This window comes from Mus pahari, chromosome 2 (assembly GCF_900095145.1).
Source record: "Mus pahari chromosome 2, PAHARI_EIJ_v1.1, whole genome shotgun sequence".
NCBI lineage: Eukaryota > Metazoa > Chordata > Mammalia > Rodentia > Muridae > Mus > Mus pahari.
In genome coordinates, this window is record NC_034591.1 from 53567741 (window position 1) to 53593902 (window position 26162).

The following is a 26162-nucleotide window of genomic DNA, read 5'->3' on the forward strand; positions in this document are numbered from 1 at the left end:
TGCCTTTAACCAAAAAGAAGATCTGGGTCTCAGATCTTTAACACGTGCTTTTTCCTCCAGGTACGCAATCTGCTCAGATACCATGTCCACCACCCACGGCTAATTCACTAGAGTTATCCCTGACTCCATTCCCCTTCCCCGTCTCTAGGCTAAAAGGAACCAAACTAGAAGGGACATGAGCAGCGGCTCTCTGCTCCTGGGCCGAGCTGGACAAGAATATGCAGTCGGTTCAGATAAAGCTTCCATGCAAGCTCTCGGCCAAGTGCTTCCCATACACTACACTCTTACTAGCGATGCTTATGGAAACACTAGACAAGGCATTCTAGATGGATATAAATACCCTAGAAAACTCCTGAAAATTACCAGGAGGCCTCAGGGAGCAGAGGCCTGAGCAGGCATGGCAGGTGTTGCTCATCTGCCCAAGGGGAGGCAGGAACCCAGGAGTCAGGAAGGGCAAAGGCAAACCCCAAAGCAGACCCCAGCATGGAAGAAAGGGGCACAGGAAATGATTACAGGTTGAGAACCCTCGGAACTACCATGTGCTCCCCCCAGAACAGAAGAGGGCAGCCACAGGCACCACCAACCACCCTGGCAGAGAACGTAGTGCTGGACTTTGGGCAGCTGGGCAGGAAGAGGGGGAAAGGAACTGCAGAACAAACCTCAGAAGATCAACTGTAAGTCTATCTAGTGTAGTGGGTGAAAAGGAAACAAAAGAATCCACACTAGCTATGGGGCCCCAGGTCTGACCCTCGGCACTGCAAGAAAAAAGTTTAACAACTAAAAACACATTTCTAATGAAAGTGATAAAGATGGCGTCGACAACAGCAGGCTGTGAGATATTAAGGATACCCCAAGCATCCGCTCCTGTCCTGCTGTCGTGTGGGCGCAGACACACGACATTTCCCGGCTAGTGTCCTTTGATAGCTGGCTTTTACTCTAGAGTGTTACATGTCTTAAGCTCTATTTTGAGACAAGCGATATGCTCTGTCTCTGAAGATGAACAAAGGTGTTTAATAGGCAGTTCTCTACATTCCAGGGAGCCTGGCCCTTGATAAAATGGCTTATTTGCCCTTTTAAAACCTTTACAGTCCACATGCAAAAAAAAAAAAAAAGCAAAGAGGACTGACTTTTATAAAGAGTGATTTTATGGATGTATCCAGAGATGTTCCTATTAAGGAGTTAGCTGGTGTGGGGAAGATAAACAGTGTATGTGTGCTCATATTTGTAGTTCCTGGGCTTTGTAGAGAGACATGAAACCACAGTGTGTATGCTATCTGAAGGTAGAAGGCAAACTATTCAGGGGAACAGCGGGGCCTAATGGGTGGACAGCACGGGGAGAGGAGAGCGTGTGGAAAGTACTCAACTGCAGGGAAGTGTCCAGCGACAGGGTCCTGTGCAATGAACATACACAATGAGAAGGAAAACAGAACCTTTAGAAGGGTGATTTTACAAAACTGTAACTAGAGTCTGATACATTTCCTTCTGTCTACTGCAGGGCAGGAAGCAGCTGGGGCACTTGCTAGCTTGAGGGAGCAGAGCTCACACCCTTATCTGTTCTTACAGCTCCTTCAACAAAACTCACAAAGGGATACACATTCTGAAACCCTTCCAGTCCAGTTAGATTGTATCAGCCAGTCTCAGGGAACTACAAGCTGTGTCATACTTCTCCCAACATAAAAAGGGAAGCTCTAGGTAACTGAAGGTTATATATAGCCTGTTAGGAGTAATCAGAATGGAGCGTCAGGAGCCCTGAGGGACAGAGTCTTCTGTTAAACTGGAAGAAAAAAGTACTTTTTATTACTGTCTTTATAAGGGGGCATTTAACACTTGGTATTTATAGCAACACTGGTCCAGGCAATCCCACATATTTCAAAGTAGCTACGGAACTTCTGGGACTGTGAATGGGTTCACATCTAATTCAGTGTCTTTGAGAACAGACCCTTACCAGCACTGGGAAGCTGTCAATGGCCAGAATGACAATCAGTCTGCAAACCAGGGGACTTAGGCAGAGAAACAGTATCTGCATTTAATGTAACACAAAGTCAAAGAAGTCTGGCTGCCTTCCCAGGGGACCCAGAGGACTAGGACAGTTAGTTCTCTTTGCTGCTGCTGTTCAGACCCATCAAAGAGCATCTTCAGAGGGGGCACCAAAGAATACGAGTGAGCCAAGGAGACTCCGAGAGCCACACCTCAGTCTAAGAGCACAGTCAGCGCATAGTGGAAGAATGGAAGGCGAGAGAAACAGTGCGAATGGCTGTTTGCAGTGGAGCAGATGGCTAGGTGAGGGTAGTGAGGGTCTGGCCCTAAGTGAGGAAGAGGAAACAAAGCAAAATGGATGTCCTTGTTCTTCAATCACATACAATCCAGCTGAGGGCACACAAGCGCCACATGCTGTGTGACAGGGTTACTCTTCCTCAAGGGGATCCAAGAGAGGAAAATCAGACCTTCAGGGTGATCAGCAGAAAAGAGGCAGGCCTGTTTCTGTATGTAAACATGCTGTGTCATGCCACCTCTCATGCACACCCACCAAAAGCAGTCCCATATATATGGGACAAGAAGACTTCACCCTGTGGCAGCTGGGGTTTGACCACACTCACACCTGTGTATCAATCATCATCAATGACTTGACAGATGATAATTCTCAGAAGTATCTTCTGGCTGCCAGGTCTTAACGCCTCTCACAGACATATATTTGAAACCCATGGGAATCCCATGGGAGTGTGTGGCCGGGTTCACAGGGGCAACAGTCTCTCAGAGTGTGCAGGAGTGAGCTGTATTGGGCCACACTTCCTTCTCCATCTCCGTAAACAGGCCAAGGGGCTTCTCGTGGGAGATGGAAGGAAAGGCCTCCCTCTTCTCAATCCACTTCCAAGTTTTCTTCCTTTCTAATGTGCAATGAGCGCTGCAGGACCGGTCTAACTACAGAAAGCAGCAGGTGAAAGAAGTCTGTGATCTTTGCATCGATTAATTAAATAACGTGAAATGTGCGTGGTGGGATCCACCTGTCTACTCCAGCATCACTGGCATCCAGCTCACGGATCTCAAGGGCTCTGCTCATGGGGACAACTGCTTTTCTCCCAACACCAACACGCTGGAGGGAGTCTGGCCGCATCACTCCTAGGGTCTAATTTTTTGTATGTCCACTGGATCACTCAGTGCCTGATTGTGCCTGGAATGTTGGCTATGCTGCAAAGTGCTTAAGTATGGAGGGGTGGAGGGAGGAAAGAGGTACACAGCAAAGAGTCGTCGGTGGCAACAAGTTCGACACAGGTAGAAAACTAGAAGCTCTGAGACTCGGAATTCAACAAATATGGTTCAGATGTTCTGGAAATAGAAAAGCAAATGCGGAGGCAACCCAACAGTCTGCCTGGTAGCCTTGTTTGTTTTGTTTATTCTATCTCAGGGATGCCTATGTGGAGTCTACAAACGCAGACTCGTGAGAGCAGATGAGCCCCATCCTTTCGGAGGAAGCTCTGGAGCCCGTCTGCTTCAATACTCTGGTAATTTGACATCAGCTAAAGTGAAATGATTGCCAGACCTGCAGCAGAGGCCGCTCTCACATAACATCGTCTGTCTGTCCCAGGCAGACCTCAGTCCTTCTTGTCATCCTTTTGCAGCTGACTTTTTGTGGTCCCGAGGTTTTTCCACACCTCTGTGTACATTATGGTCCCAATGAAGACAAACAAGGTGCCCAGCCAGTGCCACCTAGTGAACTGGTTCTGGAAGTACAAGATAGAAAAGATGAGGCTCACAAACTTGCGCAGAGTCACAACCAGTGTGACGGTGAGGGAGGCACACTCTGTTGTAAGGATGAACACGCCCCGGATGCACACGTATCTGGAGGAGTGGTTAAGGCTGCTGTTCGCTGTAAACTAGGGTTTAGGTTCCAGTCCTGGCTTCAACTTGACATGCTGAGAAAACAGGAAGAACACTCTTCGGACTCTCCTTAGCAGGACTTCCCGAAGGACTCTGACCTTGCCATTCCTAAGCCCATCACTATAGATTGTCCTTACAGTTTATAATGAAGGTCATCTTGAAGTGAATGCCAGAGTGCCACTCTCAGGAAGGTGACCCTACTCACCTTACTCTGTCTTGTCCTCAGACCCTCCAATCTCTCCTGCAGCTCTGTATGGCAAATCTATGTGGTTTCAGAAGGAGGCAGTCAACCTCCATCTGTTTCAGTATTTTAAAGATGCCATGACTCTTACAGCAGTAAGGTCCTTCTACTAATATAATTACTTTTAAATTAGTCTCACTTTGAAGTTTGTTTCAGAACCTTGCAGTGACTTATAATAGTCATGAATAGTAACTATTTTCTAGGATACCAGAAACCCGGGCAGGAATCCAAGACTATTTCATCTCATAACACAACCAGCTATAAGCAACCCACGGAGCCCTGCTTCCTCAGTGGGACCTATCTGACCTTCTGCACCATTACTCTCTTTCCCTTCTACAATGGGGCTTCATGAATGGGTTTATCTATCTCCAGCTTACCATATAAATCAAGGCAAAACCCAAATTCATGTCCCCACATTGTTAGAATAAACAATCCTCCGCCAAAGCAACATGGGGACACATAAAAGAGGACTAAAGGATACTGAGTCACAACATTCATGAGGAGGTAGAACCACATGATGGGCATCGTCACACCGATGACTGGAACTTGATAGAGTTCTGCAGAGGTGAAGAGACAACACAGTCATGGCAGCATTGAACAAGGTTATACAGGCGAAAACAGGAACAGGAACCGCAGCATCGTTTCCCTTCAAAGCATGCACGTCTCTTTATTCACCTGGTCTCAGTTCGTGCTCACCACAGGAGTGGGGCTCCACGGGGATCCCCAGGACCTCCACAAACCAGGACATTAATAATGAAAAGTGATGTTTTGCAGTGCAGAGCCTTGTGGTCTCTTTTACTACTTTCATAACACATTTTTAGGTCAGAAGACGACAGAAACAGCACCAGCACAGGCAGACCAGGCCCAATGTGGTATACAATGCATTTACTACCTGTGCTGTGTGCAACATAAAGCATTGATTTAAACAAGGCTTTTCTTACTGTCTACTGTATGTCTGAGGTCTTTCCAGGGGACTGACCATTCATCATCAACTTAGTACAGTCACCCTAAAAAGCAACAGCCCATCTTCATACAGACATTTCACACTGGTCTAACATTTCTTTTTTTAAAAATATTGTTTGCAATTACTTTATCTTGTTTACTTAATCTGTAGCTAGGAGACAAGCCCTGTCATCATTTCGCTCTGGCATGCTTGGCGCCAAGGCGACTGGGATCTGTGAGCAGTTCTGCCTTTCACGGCAGAAGAGACAGAGAGACAGAGACGGCCGGGCTGCCACCCCACTTCCCAGGGCTCCAACCCAGCTTCGTACCCGGACTACTCATTTGTATTCTCAAAACATTTAACATTCTATGTTCAAATGCAAACACACGATGCCAAAGGAAAGGAGAAGGCAAAGGATATTCGTCCTCATGGGGACTAGGAGAGAGCTTGCGACGCTTGTTCTCACGGCTGCAACTACTGACTAACAGCCCTGTCTGGACAGGCAAGGGCTTAGATGAACACGAAATAAAGCCGCGGTTGAGCCAAATGTCAAAGTGAGGCTTTGCCTCACAAACTGGCAGGGATGCGGGGAAAACTGCCACATGACCCCAGACTTACCAGACTTATTGAACAGAACAACGTGGTCATAAATATCAGAGGCCAAGAAGATGAAACCAGGAAGTGGAAGGGCATGCTGTGGGAAAAAATGGAGCACACAGAGGTAACTGCAAATCCAGCGCAGCACGGTTAGGGTAGCTCTACAATGACTCAAGCTGGCCAGGGAGCAAAAGCGCCCCCCACGGTGAGGTTTCTAGTGCCTCTGTGCCCTCGCATGACATCTTATGGAGTCTGATGGTCACCATGGAGAAAGCAAAGGAGTAGGGTCCTTCCCTCTACAAGGAAAATGGGGCCCTCAGCACACAGACATTGTGCCTAAAAGGAGTTGCTACATACTATATTAGGAAATTACAAGGCCCATGCAGATCTTAAAGGATTTAGAAACTAGTATGAAAGAGATTTGAAGACAATCTACGGACAAGAAACAAACAAACGGTGAGAGGAAGCTAAAGAGGAAGAGGACATAGTGCCTGCCAACCTCCATCCTCCTCACTACCACACAAGGTCAAATCAAGTCACAGCGACTCTTGCTGAGCTATCACTGTGCTTGCCATCGCTCTCAAGGAAAGATACAAAGCAGGCAGAATGTTTACCTTTAAAATCCCCAGCCACAAACTCTAGCCAAGTGAATGTGTCCACCTGCCTGTTGGGATTGCCTGCGCATGGGAAGAGCTGTCTCCAGGCCTCAGAGGGCAGTTAGTTCTCTGGTCATGTTCTAACAGCAATAAAGAAGGGGAGGAGGAGAGCTACAGGAGCGCCTGCCAGGTGACCCTTTACGATGAAGCAGCTCAGGAACATGCAGTGGCCTGAACCATCACACAACTAAAGTCCCTTTGGGGAACTCAGGCCCTGAACCCCCATCTCCCAACTGCCCCACTGATACCCACACCCCTGACCTGTTGCTTTGTGGATTACGTGCCCCTTCCAGCTTTCTATATTGGTTGAACAATTGTACCTACTAAGGCCTACTTTGTGGGCCTTAGTTCCTTGTCCTTTAAATGTTCTATGTGGTTGACCATGATCATCTCATATGAATACCTGCCACTCAAAATACACATTATTCCCCTGCCTAAAGTACTTCAGTGTTCTGTCTAAAGGCTGGTTACGAATAAAAACACAATCTGTCAATTACATAGCATTTCATTCAGCACAACATATCATAAATGGGAAAGTTCACCTTCCCAGAGTTTAAGAAGTTGCTTACATTATAAAATAACGCCTCCTTGGAATGTTTCCCAAACTGTCTGTACAGAGTCTCCTGGAAGATGCCCATTCTTGCCGACATCAGCAGAGCGAAGGTCAGTGCCACAATACCTAATAAAAACATGGACCAGGTTACTACGTGCCTGCCCACATGTTTTCTCTAGGTGACAGTGTAATTTATGTATACTGTATATAAATAGTTCTGTAACTATCATAAAGTTATATATAAGATATGCAAACTTTAAAGCCATAATGCTTCCATCGACTCCTCTGGTTTCCCATGTCCCCATCCTTACACTTATTTCTGCACACTGAAACAAGATGAGACTGTCCACACTTACTTCTGCACACTGAAATAGGATGAGATTGTCCACACTTAACTTCTGCACATTGAAACAGGATAAGACTGTCCTGCACACATCTTTACATGTCGCTTTTCTCAGGAGGTCCTTCTGGGCCTTCCCTTTATGTCCCTTATTAAATGTGTTTTCAATGTGATTTAGGTTCTGTACATCATCCTATCATGTGCTTGTACCACATTTAAATGTCTTGATATGAAACCAGTTAGATTTACAGTTATTTTATTGAAATCAATATACACAAAAACTTGAAATGCTACTTGCTTCCTTAGGATAAATTTTCATAAATAGAACTGCTGAGTCAAACATTTAAAAAAAAAAACCTTTAAGACCTTTAAAAAACTCAGCACACAGTATTTCTTAAGGAAGGCAATCGATTCACTCTGCTAGCGGCTTGTAGGAAAATGGCTGTGTCACTCTACTCTCTCACGGTGACAGCACCACTTACCATCTTGTCAAAACCATAAGTCAAAAGTAAACAGTTATCGTGTGTGTGTGTGTGTGTGTGTGTGTGTGTGTGTGTGTATGCGCGTGTATGTGTGTGTGTGTGCGCATGCATGTGCGATCACTATATTAAGAGAGTATAAGATTACTGGACATTAATTTTCCCCAGGAATTGCATATTTGTATGCTTTGAGAATTTTCCCATTGAGTAAGTACTTTCTTAACAGTACAGAGATCTTTGCTTTGAAGAATAGCAACTAAAGGGTTAATTAATGTCCAAATCCCAGATTAGGAGGACACACTTTCTTGTTACCTTCTTCCACCCAATCAGTGTTAGCCTGCTCCTGTTCCTACCACACACACTGGAGTGTCCCCTCCAAATCCATGTGAGGATGAGGCCCTAGAGGAGCTGTCTAATTAATTCCACACAGAGATACTTGTATTTTTAAAACTTCTCATGAGAGTTGACTTGGAAACACTGCCATATGGAGCAGTTAACTTAGGAAGGAAACAAGCCCCAGAGTTAGAAATGCATCCCTGGGAAATATAGAGTCAAGAGTTCTAACACACCCTTCTTTTACAAGTCCTTCTAGACAGCGGACTGGCAGAGAAGAAACAGAAGGCTCCCTCCACAGTAGTCCGGAGGAGAATGGCAGACTTTTCTCTCTTGTGCCAGTGACAACCATGGGACACACGGACCTGCACAGAACACATGCCTGAAGAGTCAACAGTAGCCTCTTACTTTTTTGAATACTAAAGTTCAGAGACTTATTGGTCCCAAGTGCCACTCTCCTCCTTGGCATAATTAGTTTAGCCTAAACTTCTTGCCAAGAAACACGTCCCACAGGAGAAGACTCAGCAAACATGAGCGCAGAGGTCATTAGCTTTTTGTAAATACTGTACTTACCTAGTAACCACCATGCAAAGGCCTGGAATCCGTCCTTGTCACTCAAGCCAGACTGGACAGTCTAGGAAGTAAGAAAGCACACCGTGTACAGGGACCAGAACTGCTCTCCACCTCCTCCCATTCTTCCCTGAGCTGCATCCTTGTGATACATACTCTCTCTAATTCCTTTCATCACTCATAGGTGCCTAATGGGGCCCGATGACAAGCAGTGAACAGAAACGATTTAAAGCTGATTCTTACCACCTGCTTTGCTGACATGAAAGTGCAAATAAATATCCCCGCAGACACCAGGGCAATGGAGGTGTACTTGAACACACTGTATCTGAAAAGTAAGGACAAGACACCTTAGGGAAGGAAACAACGTCTAATGGGATCTACCACCAGGCAGTATGCGATTCAAGTACAAAGCTCTTTAGAGTCACTGGGGGATACTCTCCAGTAGCTGTCTTTAACAGTTTGTTGACCAGCAAACTGTTTCTATCAGAAAATGGAAAAGAAACCAAAACCAGAAAACAGACACACACCAGATGTCACATGGTACTGCATTCTGCTCTGCAGAAACCAATAATGCAACCCGCCCAGGCTTCACCAGTGTCTGTGCCTTTCCAGGCCTACGAGCCCAGTGAGTCTTCATACACACACTATTCAAGGGGAGCAAGAGATTATCAGGTACAAGAGTCAAAACTTGGGGAATAATGTCCATTCTCCAGGAAAGGTATTTCATTTAAAACAATCTGAATAACTTAAATGGTTCTGTAAAATGTAGGCAATGCTGGATAAAAGGAGGAATAAAAGATTCGCAGAGGGCAACATAATTAGTGACATTTCACATTAACTAAAATTGTATCATTATGATCCCCTCAGAGTCCCAGTAATCAAGGAAAAGGCCCCAGGAAGGATGAAAAGAAATTAAACTCACAGAACGAATCACCGTTTCTTCTCTACTCCAGTACACTGTACCTTTTGATTACAATACCTCGTCACAGGCCGACTGGCTCTGAGGCTGAGGGAGGGATGTGGGAGTCCACAGAGAAGGGAGGTAGGGAAGAGGAAGGGGCTGGTTATCAGGGGCAGGGGATGGACTAGAGGGCACGGGGATGAACACACTCAAATTACATTATATAATCTATCTCTATTTACATATAAATGTATATAGTTATAGATAAATATAGATATATAGTTGTATAGTTGTATACATACATATGTGTATGTGTGTATGAAATTATAATATATACAGTTAATTGCAAATAGATAATAGAACCTTATATAAGAAATATATATAAAAAATATAAAATCTTATGTATATGAAAGTAAGAAAATAAGCCTGGAACACAGTTTGGTGGCAGGATATTTTCCTGGCATGGACAAGGCCCTGGGCTTAATCCCCAGCACCAGGGAGGGAGAGGAGGGGGAGGGGAAAGGAGAAGGAGTATAGGGATGGTAGAGAAACTCCTGCTCTGTGACTGGGCAAAGGCTCAGAGTTAAGATAACAGAGTCCAAATAAACTCTTAAGAGAAACAGATGCTGAGAAGAAATCCTGACAGTGTAAGACTGTATCAGGAGACTGTAACACTTTATACACACACACACACACACACACACACACACACACACAGTCTTCATCTTAAACAAAAAACATGGCTGTTTACTATGTATGCTTAAAGCAAAGAGGACTGCAAAGAACTCACACGCAAGAGAATGTATCTGGGGACTCCAAGGCCTCTGGAGATACAGGACACAAGAAGCCTATTAAGATAGGACAGCTGTCCTTGTTTTGATATAGCCCTCGTTACTTAAAAACTGTAGGTTCTAGACAAGCATCCTGCTAAAGATGTGGTGATGCACATCTTTAATCCCAGCACTTGGGAAGCAGAGGCAGAGGCAGGTGTATCTCTGTGGGTTCAAGGCCAGCTGGTTGACATACCTAAGTGCCAGGCCAGCCAGGGTTACATAATGAGACTGTGTCAAAATCAATCTAAAAAACAAAACAAAACCCCTTTAGGTTCTCTCTCTGAATGGGTGGATTCTTCCCTAGCCTAGAGAGCTCTAATACCAAGACACTAGGAACTGGATAATTGAAACATGGCATCACTTGCACAATTGTGGTTTTAACAGTGAAAGTGACCTTGCTGTGAGAAATCTTGTAGACTCTCTACTGTCTCTCCCTAATGTCCCTTCTCTCTGCAGAGAGGGCTGAGGCTCGAGGGGGAGGTGGGTGCTTTGATAACCCATCCTAGGCTGTTCTGCCATTTCCTACCTGAGTCCTACCACACCACTGGCCACAGGTGAATAACCTCAACTTTCTGCTCCTTCTTCATGTCTATCTGGGAATTCTCTTAGCATATAAAGTTATTCACTAGTTCATTACACTGATGAGCATCTTATGTGTGGTGAATATGCAGGCTAATGGCAAGAGTGTTTACAGCACTGTGAGGCCATGGACAGCAAAGCACTGTCTAGAACAGCTGCCCCTCAGACCTGTCATGCACACCCTGGAGATGCTCCATATCCACACTCTCCAAAACGGGTACCACTTGCCATGCATGGATGCTCGGTGTCTAAAATGCAACTAGCCAAAGTGGGGAAATCCTGCCTTTTATTTCGCTTAGATAATTTTAGGTTCACATATGGAGTCTCATGTGGCTAACAGTGACCATAATGCACGGGGAAGTTCTGTGTCGACTAATTTTAGCTGGCAAAGCAATGAAGATCCAGTGATAACAAGAGCTGTTTGGCTCCACAAGACCCCACAGCGAGAGTCTCAGACCTGGTCAGTTGCCTTTGGAAAGTCAGGATTACACATGATTCTTAGAGAAAGAAAAGAAGAAAAGGCTGATGGCCAAGAAGAGTCCTATCACCAAGAGGGAAGGTGAGCAGTGCACGGAGGTGGCCTGGAATGTCACTTCCACATGCAGGACTTGAAGGTGTGCTGTTACCTTTTCTTCAAAATGATAATTCCTAGAATCATGTTGGCAATCAGAGAGCCCTGCAAAAGACAAGGAGGGAGGTTTTAGCGCACTAGGGAAGAACCCATCATGATTCATGATGGGTAGGAAAACTGACAATCGAAAACATGGGGTGAAGGATGCAGTCACCGAGACAAAAATAAAACAAGAAAATCTGTCCTGTGAAATAATAAAATCATTGCAAGATACAATATGAGTAAAAATGATCAATTCTCAGGGCTGGAGAGATGGCTCAGCAGTTAGGAGCATTGGCTGCTCTACCACAGGTCCTGATTTCAATTCCCAGCAACCACATGGTGGCTCACAGCCATCTATACTAGGATCTAATGTCCTCTTCTGGCATGCAGAGCACTCATACATAAAATGAATAAGTAAGTGTGAAAACTGGTCAGTTTGCACTAAAGTCATAACACAAGCTATGACTAGTAGGCTAGGTGATATCTGAGACCTACTTCTGTCACATTTTCCAGTATGTACTGTATAAAACTTCGAGTGAGCTTTTCCCCACCTCCACTCTTAATAAAGAAAGGCACGTGGGGATCTCCCTCTCCTCTAGAAAGGTGTCAATCAACCAACTGGCATGTGTCAATTTTTTGAACGTCAGGCCATCTCAGTCACTGTAATTATTTAATGCAAGTCCCTGTAGGAACAGGATAGTTAATCCTACAGAAGTCTCAGGCAACAAGATAATGATATTCCAGTCAGCACCCATTTTGTAGACTGCTGCAACTCCACCTACATGTCCCTGGCCGTCTTCCCTGCTCTTCTGGGAACACTCGGCTCTTATTCATACACGAGCTACAGAGACAGCTCATCATACGTGAAGTACTGAGAAGACACTCCATCAACAACTCTCCCGCCAGGTGTGGTGGTACAAGCCTGTAATCCCAGCACTGAGGGCGCTGAGGCAGGAGGATGGAGAGTTCCAAGCCAGCCTGGACTACAAAGCAAAACACTGCAAGGCAGAGGGTGAGGGAGATCAAACACTCGATAGTAGGTATGGCTCAAAAGCAGACAGGGGAAGGGAAGAGAAAGTAAATTTCCCCTGAGATAAATACAAGTAAGGCATTCGCTTTCCACTTCCCCGGGTCTCTGTCTGCCTTACATTGCAGATGAAAGCCATCCATCCTTGTTCACACACTGTGGGCAGGCAGCACTTACTGATCTGAATATCATATGCAGCGGCATGGCGATGTTCAGATTCAGGGCATAGTTGTTCACCACGCTGACAGTGAAGAACATGGTCACCATGATGGCATAGTACCTGCAATGACAGAGAACATCGCGCAAATCCACTTTTACAAAAAACTCTGATATAGAAGGAAATACATGTATTCGCTTTACAAGACACATGGAGTACATTATCACGTAAAGTCAAATATGTAAGTACACATACAAATATTTGACAAAGTCAGACTAGCATGGGGAAAGTCTGAGCTATTGAATATGTTTAAGGACACACTTGAATATTTTTCAAATAACTTAGAACTAGGTTTTACAAATGTTGTCTAACCAATAGCAAGAGAGTTTAAGTGAATGGATAATCCTTTTTAATATTTAATTTCCTTGTAAATATATTTCATAAGCCTCTGGAGAATGATTACTTTAAATCTATCCGATACAGATATGTATAGAATATTATTTTTTCTTAATTTTGAAAAAAAAAAGACCCCAAAGACTTGCTAAGTCAAGATTATGTTCAGCCTAGCCATTGTGACAATTATTCTGCAGGCTGAGCCAGGAGGCGCTAAAATAAAGAAGCTACCCCTTGATTTGAATAGAATTTATACTTAAAATCAGGGTATTTTATTTTATTTTATTTTATTTTTGAAAGGCAAGGTCTCTCCGTGTAGCTCTGGTTGGCTGTATAAACCACGGTGGCTTTTAACTATCAGAAATCTGCCTGCCTCTGCCTCCTAAATGCAGGGATTAAAGGCGTGTGCCACCACTGCCTGGCCAGAGTCTTTGTCATTTCAGAATGCGTAGGTCTTAAAATTAAGATGAAAATTAAAAATTAAACAAAAAAATATCCTAGGGGTTAGAGATGAAGCTCCTTTGGCAAGAGTAACTTGCTTAGTACGGATGAGGCCCTGGGCTGCATCGCCAGCACCACATACAGTGGGGAAACACGAAGATCAGGAATCCACCTCAAGGCTGAGATTAGCTAAAGAGACTCTATCGTGAAAAACACTATGGTGGTGACTTAGAAGGGAAAGGGACACATATAATATAAGTAAATGGAAACTATGGGTAAGTAAGGGCAAGTAGACAGATTAAAACGTTTTATATTTGTAGGTTTTCCTTTTTCCCCAATTTTTTATTAGGTATTTACTTCATTTACATTGCAAAGGCTATCCCGAAAGTCCCCTATACCCTCCCTATTTGTATGTTTTCATTTCCACCTAGGAAGTAGTCAAGATATCTTTCCATGTGGTTTTATCACCTTGTCATGTTCTTGTAGGTCAAGGGATTAAATATCAGCAATTCTATGATTCATTTAAAAATATTTTTAAAACTTTAAATAAATGCCTAGACAACCTAGAGCAAAAATAAACAATGGTTCTGTACTGTTCATAAGATATTCACCCTTGGGCAGATTTCTGAACAGTTTTGTATTTGCACATTTGAAGAATAAAACAACCGTGAGCCTCACGTTTCCTTTCTCTTTTGTTTCTGGTTAGATATGGAGCTGGGCAGGCAGCCCAGTGGGTAAGCACGGCCCAGGCTGGGTTACCAGTCTGAGGAACTTGACAACTCACAAAGAGAAGAAAGCAACAGGCATGCAAGACCACTAGTGTCGGCCTCCTCACAACCTCTAAGTCACATCTGTTAGTCAGTTTACAAGGCTTCTTGCCAAATGTCCTCATGATGAGAAGCCACTGGGAAAGAGCATTTATCAAGGTCTTTCAGGATAATTAATTCAATTCTTCCATGTGGCTATTTATATAACACAGCCTACAAACTGTGGAGATGAAAGACCTAAGCAAAATGAAATAATCACTGAAGGGGATATGCTAATGAAGGTGAGACCATGGGGGACTTAATGGCAGCAAGAGGGACAGGGTGCAATAATGACACGGTAGAGGCCAGCTGGACATGCTGGTGCACACCCTTAATATCAGCATTCAAGAGGCAGGGGCGGGTAGATCTCTGTGAGTTTCAGGCTAGCCTGGTCTACGATGTGAGAGCTCCAGGCCAGCCATAGTTACATAGTGAGAGGAAGAGGTATGGGTAAAAGTGAAATGGGAACACTGGTAGGAGGAAACAGTTTAGCCAGCAAGGTTGCTATTATATACATCACGTTACCACCAAATACCCTGCTCAAGGTGGGGTAATCGCAAGACCCAAAGCAGTTTAATAAAAAAGGTGATCAGGCTGGGCGTGGTGGCGCACGCCTTTAATCCCAGCACTCCGGAGGCAGAGGCAGGCGGATTTCTGAGTTCGAGGCCAGCCTGGTCTACAAAGTGAGTTCCAGGACAGCCAGGGCTAAACAGAGAAACCCTGTCTCAAAAAAAAAAAAAAAAAAAAAAGGTGATCAGACTCCCACAGTGATGTAAATGGTGGCCTGCAGGGACAGATAGTTTATTCAGACACTAAACCCAAAGGAAAGTAAAATACTTAGTGTTACAGCAACAGAAACGTAAGGCAAATGTTAGTAAGATTCAGCAAGCTACAAAGGAACAGCAAAGGAACAAGGATGAGCTTGAGTACTTGGAGACATTCAGAAGTGATTGTCACTCCCAAGGAAGCTGAGTGACACCACTCTCCTCAACTCTTGCTACTAGGAGGACACCTCTATCAAGTTGTCCAACACAAGAACAATCGCATTTGGCCTGTGGAGACACCTGGACTGATAGACGGAGATCTGGCATTAACATTTTTTTTCTTAGCTTGTCAATCATTTTCTTTTAATTGAAGTGAAATTCACACAACATAAGATGACCCATTGGTGAGCAAACAGTTCAGTGACATTTGGTGACTTGCCATTGCTTCTTTATTTCCAAAAGCCAATTATTTCCAAGGTGCATGACAGTACCACTCTTAGCATAATCAATAATTCTATCAACACAAAGGATGAATACATAAATAACTATTGTGGTCACCCTAGTCCTTCTGACCCTGTATTACACGCATACACTTATCTCCATCGCAGCTATTTAAATGCGGTGGGCAGGAATTTTACTCTAAAAGTAGGTTTCTAGAATGTAACAGTGTAATTCATGAAACTCATGTCTCCATTGTTACCCAAACTTGAGAAACATGCAGCTCATACTTATGCGGGCGCTGCTTTTTAGGTTTCAAAAGGACTCAACAAGACTGAATGTGCCATACCTTATTGGGATAGCTGGTGGCTTCCTTCCCAAGTCAGCTTCAAAAAGGAAGCCTTCCACAGCAATAAATAAGAACTGCGCAAACGTGACAATGTTCCCGCATCCTGGATGTGTCCTGCATAGTGAATAAGAGAGAGAAAAAAATGAGGCACAGATTCAGTTAAAGGGCACGACAACCTGTAACATTTACAGCAAAATAATAGAGTGGGTAGGTTTCGGCAGCCCACTGTCCTTCCTCATCTCGGCTCTCACATCCCATGGATCACACTGGCCAGGTGGTGATAGGGAACATGGCTTTAGACTATCCCCAGTGAATGAAAAACAGTTCTCAGGATGGGAAAGAGGCTTGCTATCTAAAAAGGGCACAGATACGTGTGTCTGTACATAAATCAACATAATTGTGTATCTATGTAAGGGTGATTAAGAAAAACTATCAAAAAATGGGTTCTGGGGCTGAGACAATAAACTAAAAATGGCTAAAAATACTGCTGCAGCACATGGCAGCTCCCCACAACCCTTATCGTGGTGAGTCAATACATTAGACAGTCAAGAGATAACCCAGGAATTCAACAGATCCTTTTCAGTGCTCTATGGGAGAGCCGGGCGTCTTCCACAGAGACTATTAGGAACACATTCCATAGTATGAACACATGTCAGAAAGTCATTTCTGACATCCCTCCTGAGACACTCTGAAAATCAGTCACAAGATCAGTTTTTTTGAGCTGCCCCTCCCCCAGTTCTGTTCTATCTCTAAAGATGTCCCAGGCGAGCGTCCAAATTCCCCCTAAGACTAGTATTAACCAGTTTTAGAGTCTGTCTTCATCTTAACCAAAGACACCCACCTGACACCACTGAACAGAGGCTCATTAAAGCAGTTATACGTTAATACAGTGCTATCTATTAAAGTCAGCTCCATTCTCTACTGGTGCCATGAATACTGAATACTAATGGCAAGATATGCAAATTAGCACTGGGGCCTTGAACATGCAAGGTGTCCTAGTTAGGGTTATTATTGCCCTAATGAAACACCACGACCAAAGCAACTTGGAAAGGAAAGGTCTGTTGGGCTTACACATCCACATCACTGTTTGCTATTAAAGGAAGCCAGGGCAGGAACTCAAACAGAGCAGGAACCTGGAGGCAAGAACTGATGCAGAAGCCACGGATGGATGCTGCTTACTGGCTTGGCCCCATGACTAGCTCAGCATGTTTCCTTGTAGAAGCCATGACCACCAGCCAAGGAATAGCACTATCCACAATGCACAGGGCCCTCCCCCACTAATCACTAATTAAGAATTAAGAAAATGCCCTACAGATTTGTCTACAGTCCAATCTTAGGAGAGCATTTTCTCAATTGAGGCTCCCTCTTTTCCAATAACTCTAGCTTGTATCAACTTCACATAAAACTAGCCAGCACACTAGACAAGCACTCTACTGCTGAGCTATTTCCCCAGGGCAAACCCATAACTACACTCCTCACACACAGTAACGGGCAAGGAAGACACCATCTACCAGAGCTAGGCCTGCCATCTGAAACAGGTAGCTATTCTGAAAGCTCTGCTGCCGATGAAGGTCTCTTGAAACCTAACAGCTTTAGATACAGTTCAACAATTTGCCTTTCAGAGTTACTTGGTTCAAGAGACACGGCTAAACTTTGTAGGAGTCCATAAATGATTGTGTAAGACATTCATCTCATTCAAGAATCTCATTAAAACCACTGGTCAATACAAGAGAGCAGACATTTAACTCTAGACAGTCCTGGCTGATGTCTGGGAAGCCATGGGTCAGGCTGAGCAGGGCAGTGCAAGCGTGTAAGCCTCGCATTGTGGGGGAGTGAGGTGGTGTTCTTCTCAAAGTTATAAGGATAAAAAGGACGGGGGCTAGGGATATCGCTCAGTGGCACTGCCGAATACTTACTTAATGTGGAGGAAGAAGCCATGTAAAGCCTGTTCCCGGAGAGGTTCACCCTCCCAGACCCGATTTCACTGTCCTGGGGTGGGGCCCTGGGAATCTAGTCTTTTAAGGGTTCCCCCACTGGATCCTCATGGGAAAAGGGTGTGCCTGTACTTGTGCATGCAAGAGCGTGTGTGTTCTGTGTGTTCGTGGAGGCACAGAGCTGAGAACGATAGTGTTCCACGTTGTTTCCTGCTGACATGCAAGAGCACCTTTGTCACTCACTTCGTGGTGTGGACGTAGGTAAACTTCTAAATGCCATTTTCTTTAAAATGGGAACAATGTGAGTACTTCTCTCTCTGGTTTACTGATGTACAGATGAACAGGTCCCAGGAAAGCACTTAACCCAGTCTGCCACATACTAGAAAGGCAACTAGAACCAGGACGATGAGCAGCCTAGGCTCCTTCACACTGAGAGATCTTCGAAATAGTGACAGCTGCCCTTTCTCTGCCTCCCCTTTCCCGTGTGTGTGTGTGTGTGTGTGTGTGTGTGTGTGTGTGTGTGTATGTGTGTGTGTGTCTATGTGTGCATATGGGTGTTTGCATGTGTGGGAGTGCACTTGTGAACATGTCCATGTGTAAGCCTGAGGCGCTAACATTGATGTCCAGAATCAGCCTTGCTGGTTCATCATCCTCATTCGCTGAGGCAGGCTCTCTCAATCAAGGCCAGAACTCACAGAGATAGCCAGCCTGCTCTGGGATTGCCTGTCTTTGCCTTTACAGTCTGGAATTACAGGCACTGCATGTGAGTTCTGAGATCAGCACTCTGACCCTCACTCTTGAACAATGAGCACTTTAACGGTGAGCCATCTCCTCACCCAATAGGTACCTTTTAAACAATCACACTCGACACCTTTTTTCACCCTTTATAAAATGAAAACTATACACTGTTGCCATGAGAACTCAGTAAGAAAATATGCATCAGGTGTCAAGCATCACACTGGATTATCAACACTTCCCTGGCTTTCCTTCCATTTTCTACTAAAAGCTTGGGTCAAAGCTCTTACAGAGTAGTTACTGTGAAGCTACTCTGCACAGTGAGAGTGGCTCACTGTGGGCACCACCTGGATCCCTGCCCTCGAGAAAAAGAAAACAAGCACTTGGGAGCCAAGCATGAAAGCAGGAAGAACACAGTGTCATCGTAAAATGTTTCAGAGGGTGAACCATGTCCCTTTCATCTACACGAGCGCGAGCAAAACACACACACACACACACACACACACACANAGACACACACACACACACACACACACACACACGGGAAACGGGGGTGCAGAGAAAGGACAGCTGTCACTATTTTGAAGACCTCTAACTGTAGGAGCCACTTGGGACAGAGTCTGGTCTTCACTCAAGCAAGTCAAAGGGGGCGAGGGGGTGGGAGGAGGCATCACTTTAAGCAAATGTGCTCTGGCATATTAGCATTGTGCAAAAGATTTAATAAGCTTAAACGGTTTACAATTGTATCCTTCTTATAATCTATTTTCCTTTACTTATCCACATTTCATGGCTAAGGACATGGAGGTCACACGTACTGTGTTAGGTCAGACTTCATGGCAAACGACTAGGGTTGGCATCACTGCCATTGTTACCAGGCTTCAGATGGCAACCATTACCACCATCTAATTTTAGGGTGCCCCCAGAAGAAGTCTCAGCAGGAATCACGTTCCTGTTCTCCCTCCCATGGGGCCCTCTGAGAACTCTAGTCTACTTTTTGTCTTTCCATAGGAGGTGTGTGATGCATTCCTACGATCCGACATCCAACACTCCTTTACGCTAACGTGGACAGCATTTTAGGGACACACTGCTGGCATGGCTCAAGGAAAAGGGTTCCTTTAGTTGGAATAATTCGCTTTAATGAGAATAAATAAAGTTTTAATAAATAAATAAAATGCTTCCCCAGAATCTTTCCTTCTCTTAAGCTTTATTTAAGACTTATAACCATTAATTGCAGATACCTTCTCTTACTTAGAACTTTCTTTGGCAAAAACCCAAATTTCAATTTAAAAAAATAATAAAACAAAAAACAAAACTCAGCAACTTTGAAAGGAATGACCGGGCAGGTGTTTTCACCTCCTTTCTTTCTTTCCTGGACATAAAACTGTCTTATTTAGTTCAACATCACGTTTTAAAGGGAAAAATAAAATCTTTCAGATTGTTATCCTGATGTTAAGACACACAATACCTTACCTGCTTCATTAGTTCTGTGTGTGTGTGTGTGTGTGTATAACATATACACACATGTATTATGCTTTCAAGGTTGAACATAAGCTCCTTAAGAAAGGAATCAAGATCTCACTACTGTGTAGCTGCTTATGCAGTGCACAAGATTTGTACTTTATCACTGGCACCAATTATAGGTCTACAAAGGTCAGCAAGAGGAAACCGAATCTGCTTTTCAATTGGGGGAAAATGGCTCAACACTCCCTTCTTTCAACAAGTTTTTCAGCCTTTGTATTTAGAGTTAACACCTGAGTGTTCCAAGGAAGCCATTTAAAAAGCACAGCTCCTGCTTTTCTATGAGGTTTCTATGGGGATTTCTCACGATTAAAGTCACAAATTTCAAGATCACATCTAGAAGGGACTTTAAAGACTATCTGGACTAATCACGTCGGATTTCACGGCTCGACAGATTTCATGGCTCGACAGTGTGAAGAGTTTACTTAAGCAAATCAGGCACACGTTGTTATCAGTCTAATGTACTATACATTGCATTAATAAGCCCACTTTCTTACGTCTTAAGGAAAACCCTCAGTTGTATACAAAAATGCAGATTATATATGTATATATATATATATATATATATATATATATATATATATATATGGTTAGTTAGTTAAATAAGGAATTTGGATTCAATTACAAATTGACCCTAATAAAATTCTAAATAAAAGTTCCTATAAAGAATGAAAAGACTCTATAAAGAGAAATGTATCCATTTCTGGATACATACAGAACTTTTCTGGACCCTCACAAAAACAATGTATGTCTGTGCTGAGACAAATTGTAAGGGAGAAGGCTAGGGAAGTCACCAATGTGAGGCAGGCATTCCTCATTCACCTTCAAAATCCATGGGGATGAAGCAGTTAACACCCACCCCTCTGATGGTTGAGAAAAGTGTTTTAGCCAAGAGTGCATAAGCTAGAACACACAGGTTTCACATAATTTAGTGGCACATTCAATGCAATTATCTGACTCTCTTTCTATAGCTAGCCTGAATATATATCGCTTTCTTATTTAAAAATATATTAAATATATCAAATTCCAAAGTTTTCTTCCTTTGAAGCGTATCCAGAAACTTTCTTTTTCATTTTCATCTTCCTGTCCACTCCCAAGACATCTGATCTTCATCAACACTCTGCATAATAAAATGGTAAGCTCTCTAACAGCAAACTATAATGCATACAGCCTTGACCATAAATAAACTGCTTACTTCTGAAGGACTCAAAACAACAGTATCAAACAGAATAAATTTCCAACAGACATCACACTATGTTCAAAATCCAAGTTCAAAAATGAAAGGGAGCTGGAATTGGTACTGGGCTAGACAGACAGATACCTCCCAGCCCATTTTTGCTCTGCCACTTCCAAATAGTGAAAAGACGCCCAACTTTCAACAGAACAACGTAACTCTTGGTCACAGGGTTGTCTTACGCAGTATATAGACTCAGAAACCTGTAGCTAGTGACTCTGAACTGAGATAGTATTGAACTGCCTGAAAAAGGGGACCCAGAGAAGCGGAGTAACAGGCCAAGGCTATATGGCCAGAGGAAGCAAACCCGAAATAACTAACTCGAGCTGTTTAGTCCTAACCGTTTTCCAGTTCATCTCCTGTCTCTTTTCTCTTCTCTTCTCTTCTCTTCTCTTCTCTTCTCTTCTCTTCTCTTTTCTTTTTTTCTTCTTTTCTTTTTTCTCTTCTCTTCTCTTCTCTTTTCTTTTCTTTTCTTTTCTTTTCTTTTTCAAGACAGGGTTTCTCTGTATAGCCCTAGCTGTCCTGGAACTCACTCTGTAGACCAGGCTGGCCTTCGAACTCAGAAATCCGCCTGCCTCTGCCTCCCGAGTGCTGGGATTCAAGGTGTGCGCCACCACGCCCGGCTCCTCCTGTCTCTTTTCTAACTTCTGCCTACTGAACTTTGCACATTGTTACCCAACATTATTTGCAAGACACCACCACAAAGCCGACCCCGTTGCCAAGCTACACTTCAAAGTGCATGCTTCCCAACGAAAGACTGTAAAGTGCGAAATGCTCAAGGGACCATGGTGACAGCTCAGTCGTTATCTGCACATCACCCACATAAGGAGTCTAAGCCAAGTCCAAGTGCTCTCACAACCATCTATCTCAACGACCAATAAAAACAAATGCTTTGCAAAACATGTCAATACACACAAACGAAACTTTCTTTGCAACGTGTACAATACAGGACTGTGAGAAAAGTTTTGCTCCAGACAGACACGTGCCATTCATTCACTGGTCAGCGAAAGGTGCTAGAGTTGGATGAGTAGTAGTTGGAGAGGGTGCTCCTAGAGACCTAGGATCGGTCACGTGAGAAAGTCTCCAGGCTTCAAACTCCCTAAGTGTGGCATAGAGATGCCGACAGCAGCACCCTGGTTGTTCCTGTCACCTGGATGCTAATGAATGGAGGAGTGCCAGGGCTGCAGAGTAGCTGACTACGTGGGTATCCCGTGCAGGGAAGTAGGGAGGCGGCTAGGGCGAGCAACCCCGGACCAGCTTCGAGAACCGGGCGCGGCCCGAGAGGGTCACTCACCGGGCCAGCAGCTCTAGGAAGATCACGTTACTGCAGCAGCCTGCGAACACCAGGCCCACCGCGAAGGCCGGGCGCATGGCCGGTGCGGGGCACGGGGAGCCAGCGCGCAGAAAAAGCGCCCTTTCAGTTCGCTACCCTAGAAAGTCGGCGCGCAACATCACCACCACCAGCGGTTCCCCCCCTGAGGGCCGTCTTGATCAACTCTTCCTCCGCAGCTGCCACCGACGCGGCCAGACCAGGAGCTGTAGTTCTCAGTCATACCCAGTCCCATTCATTTGAGGGGGCGTCCAAGGGCTGTCCAAACTACATGTCCCAGCAGACCGCGCGCCTTTACGGCAGGCGTGGAAAAAACAGGCAAATTTCCCCGAAGCCTCGCGTGATCCGGTGTCGCACTGCCTTCTGGGAAATGAAGTCTCAATGCTGTTCGTGTTCAGTAACATAAAAGTTGGAATGGGATTTAACGAAATAGCATGTGTGCTCCCTGTAACTGACTACTCGTTAGAGTATTCTAGCATCTGTAACAACTCACCTGCAACTGAGAGAATCTAGAAATTCCTGTAAAATTTAAACGGACTTCTAGGAAAACAGCGAACCTAAAAGTTTTGAGATTGAGCCTTGCCTTGAACTGCCTGTTTAGAGCATCTGCTTAGTACTCCACTCTCATCACAGGAGAAGACAGGTCTGTCGTTGTAGAATAGACTAATACAGTAAATGTATTGCTCTATGACGTGATTTTTGTAGAGGCACTGAGCACATGTTGTCTTGTGCTGGCATTTTGCCAGCTTAAGATGCTCATTACATATTGAATTTAACTGATAAAAGGCATTCTTTTCCCCATAGTTCTTGTTTCTATTCTCCTTTGAAAGACAGACGTTTCCAATTGCAGAATGCACTAGAGCTTATTGAAAATTCCAAGTTCAGGACCACACATAAGAATTGTGCTCAGTAGCCATCATTTAGAGCATGCACGCCCCAGGATTCTGATAAGATCTCTGGGTCACAAGTTGGGAAAACCACTGACAAGTTCCTTGTGAATCTTGAGGAAAACTTCTGAGTGTTTATCCCCTAAATTGTCTCCTATCCTGTGGTGTCACTGCTGATGCAGTCGCACATATGAAGGGGCCCAGTTCTGAGCAGCAGCACTAGTCTTACGTAATAGAAAGAAATAGGGCTGTTAATTCATCGCGTTTATCAAAAACTGGTCTTGCTAAGTGTACACACACAGAACACAAAAGCACTGGCCTATGTACATAGTTGGCGGTCACCGTGCAGTGTTTCTTGCCATTGCTGTTGAATCGGAGTGAACACCGAGAGGCTCAGTAAGTGATGCCACGAGACTTCAGCTGGAGGGTAAAAGGCAAGAGCTTCCTTTCACCACGTAAATGCTGACATGAGTAGGTTTGCTTTGCCTGCATGTGGATGTGTGCAACATGTGTGTTCCAGGTGCACTCAGAGGCTAGACAAAGGTGTCCGATCTAGAACTGGAGTTTCAGAGGTTGTGAGCCACTCCCTGGGTGCTCCAAGTTGAGCCCCGGGTTCTCTGCCGGAACAGCCAGTGCTCTCGACCACAGAAGCATCTCTCCCATCCAGGTATGGCCAGTTTTGACTGGAGTGCTTGAACGTTGCCATTCCCAGAGTTTCCCCAGGTGATTTCTGCAGCTGACGTTGAGAGCTGTTGAGGGAGAGGAAGTATTTAAAGGGCTGGGGCCAGTGACATCAGCAGGTCATTTTTAAAGTGTCACCTCAGCCTGATTAAACCGAAATCCATAGGGAATGGGACCAAGGATCATCTGCCATTGAAACTCCAAGGCTGGGAAGCATCACTTTGACTTAATTCAGTTCTCAAGCCTGGCTACATAATAGAGCTACGTGAGAGACTTTTAACAATTTGTTGAACCATGAAACTAAGCCCAGAAATATCAGAGCCACTGCCAACCAAATAAAGAAGACACCGAAGTTTGATGTCTAAGCGGTGACATTTGTAGATGCTTCTGCCTAGAGACAAGCCGAGCCTTAGCTCTGATTGGCCTGGAGATTATTTCACGGCAGACAAACCTTCACTTCCCATCCTCCCCTCCCATGCACACACCAAACTTGGAAGCACTTGAAGGGCGTTCTAATCATCTCTTCCTGAGTCTCAGATAAAAATCAAAACCGGCTTAAGTCAATGAACAAAGAGAGAGCCTGAGTGTCTGCATATGCTCTGGATCTTCCTCTTTCTGTGTTAACCTATCCCAGTTTTTAGTAATAATATATTTACTATACATACTGATGACCTGGGCTCTTGTTCAAATGCTGATTCTGGTTCTAAGGTGAAGCACAGGTTAAATATTTCTAACAAACTTTGAGTTAGTACCAGGTCTCCTGGTCTGTGGGCCACACTCTAACGAGTAGAAGCATATTCATTAACTCACTCTAGAGACTGCTCTACTCCTGCCCTCGCTGGGGCAGAATTCAGGCCAACAAAACTCCATCTGTGAATTCCTTCTTCTCCTTAGCCTGCAAATATGTTAAAGACCCAGCCAACCAGCCAGCCAGCCAACCAGCAAAAAGCCCAACAAAGCAAAAGAAAGAAAGAGAGAAAGGAAGAAAGAAGTTTATTTTGTTCCTCATTTTAATGACAATGTCTTCAGATAGTAATGAATATTCTTAGTCTACTTTAAAATGCCTTTAATATTTTTTTCTTTTAGAGTTTCATACAGGCATATAATGTATTCAATTATACTTGCCCTTCCCTTCCTCCTTAACTCTTCATGTATCCTGCACCTTAAAAGGTTATTTTTCCACCAGAGAAATGAGCAACTTCAAGCCTGATTAAAAAAATATATATAAATACAGGCTTATTGAGAAACCACTCTCGGGAGGCCAAGTACACTGGCCCCAAGGTAGGAGGCTAGGGAAGTTGCCATGGGAAGGGAGAGAAAGGGGAGAGGGGAGAGAAAGAGGGAAAGCACATTGGTAGAGAGAAGGAAAGAGGAATAGGGAAAAGGAGAGACCAATGGATTATGAATAGAGAATCCTTCTAGAGAAGGGCAGCCCAGCCCCTGGGCTGGAAAGACCAGGGTTGGGGATGGGGTGTGCCCAGTAGGGACTGGGGGGTGCTGGAAAAACCTGGAGGCCAGGTCCGCTTTGCTGTGTAAAATATGTACTTGTCCAGAGCGTGAAACTCAACACATCTGTCCCCCTTCCAACTTTGTATACTCTTATCTGTAACCCATCAAATCACATTGATACAGTTTACATACACATGGTCAGGGGCCATCCACTGGAAATCCATCAACATATCAGGGACAACACACCCGAAGAAAAACTGACTCCCCCTCTCCCAGCAGCCATCAACAGATGGTAGCGCCTCAGCTAGAGGTGAAGGCTCTTGTGCCCCTCCTTCACCAATGCTGGAATATTGACTGGCTTCATCCTGTGCTAGGCAGTATTTTGCAGGGAACAACAGCTGCTTTGAGTTCAGGAGAACAATAATTCTGTCAAGTTTAGAGGACACTGTCTCTCCTCAGTCCTCCCCAATCTTTCTGTGACTTCTTCCACAATGTTCCCTGAGCT

At 44.4% G+C, this 26162-nt stretch overlaps 1 protein-coding gene across 1 annotated transcript; it reads right to left on the reverse strand.

Moving 5' to 3' along the window:
• Positions 1 to 1114: 1114 nt before the first annotated feature.
• Positions 1115 to 22867, reverse strand: Slc35b4 (solute carrier family 35 member B4). The gene is made up of 10 exons (XM_021190841.2): positions 22605 to 22867; positions 15890 to 16003; positions 12719 to 12821; positions 11528 to 11577; positions 8832 to 8913; positions 8592 to 8652; positions 6883 to 6992; positions 5679 to 5754; positions 4599 to 4674; positions 1115 to 3837 (listed from the first exon to the last, which is right to left on the reverse strand). Exons 1-10 carry the CDS (start codon positions 22679 to 22681, stop codon positions 3591 to 3593), a joined length of 996 nt encoding a protein of 331 aa, XP_021046500.1. The 5' UTR covers positions 22682 to 22867; the 3' UTR covers positions 1115 to 3590.
• Between the last annotated feature and the right edge of the window lie 3295 nt (positions 22868 to 26162).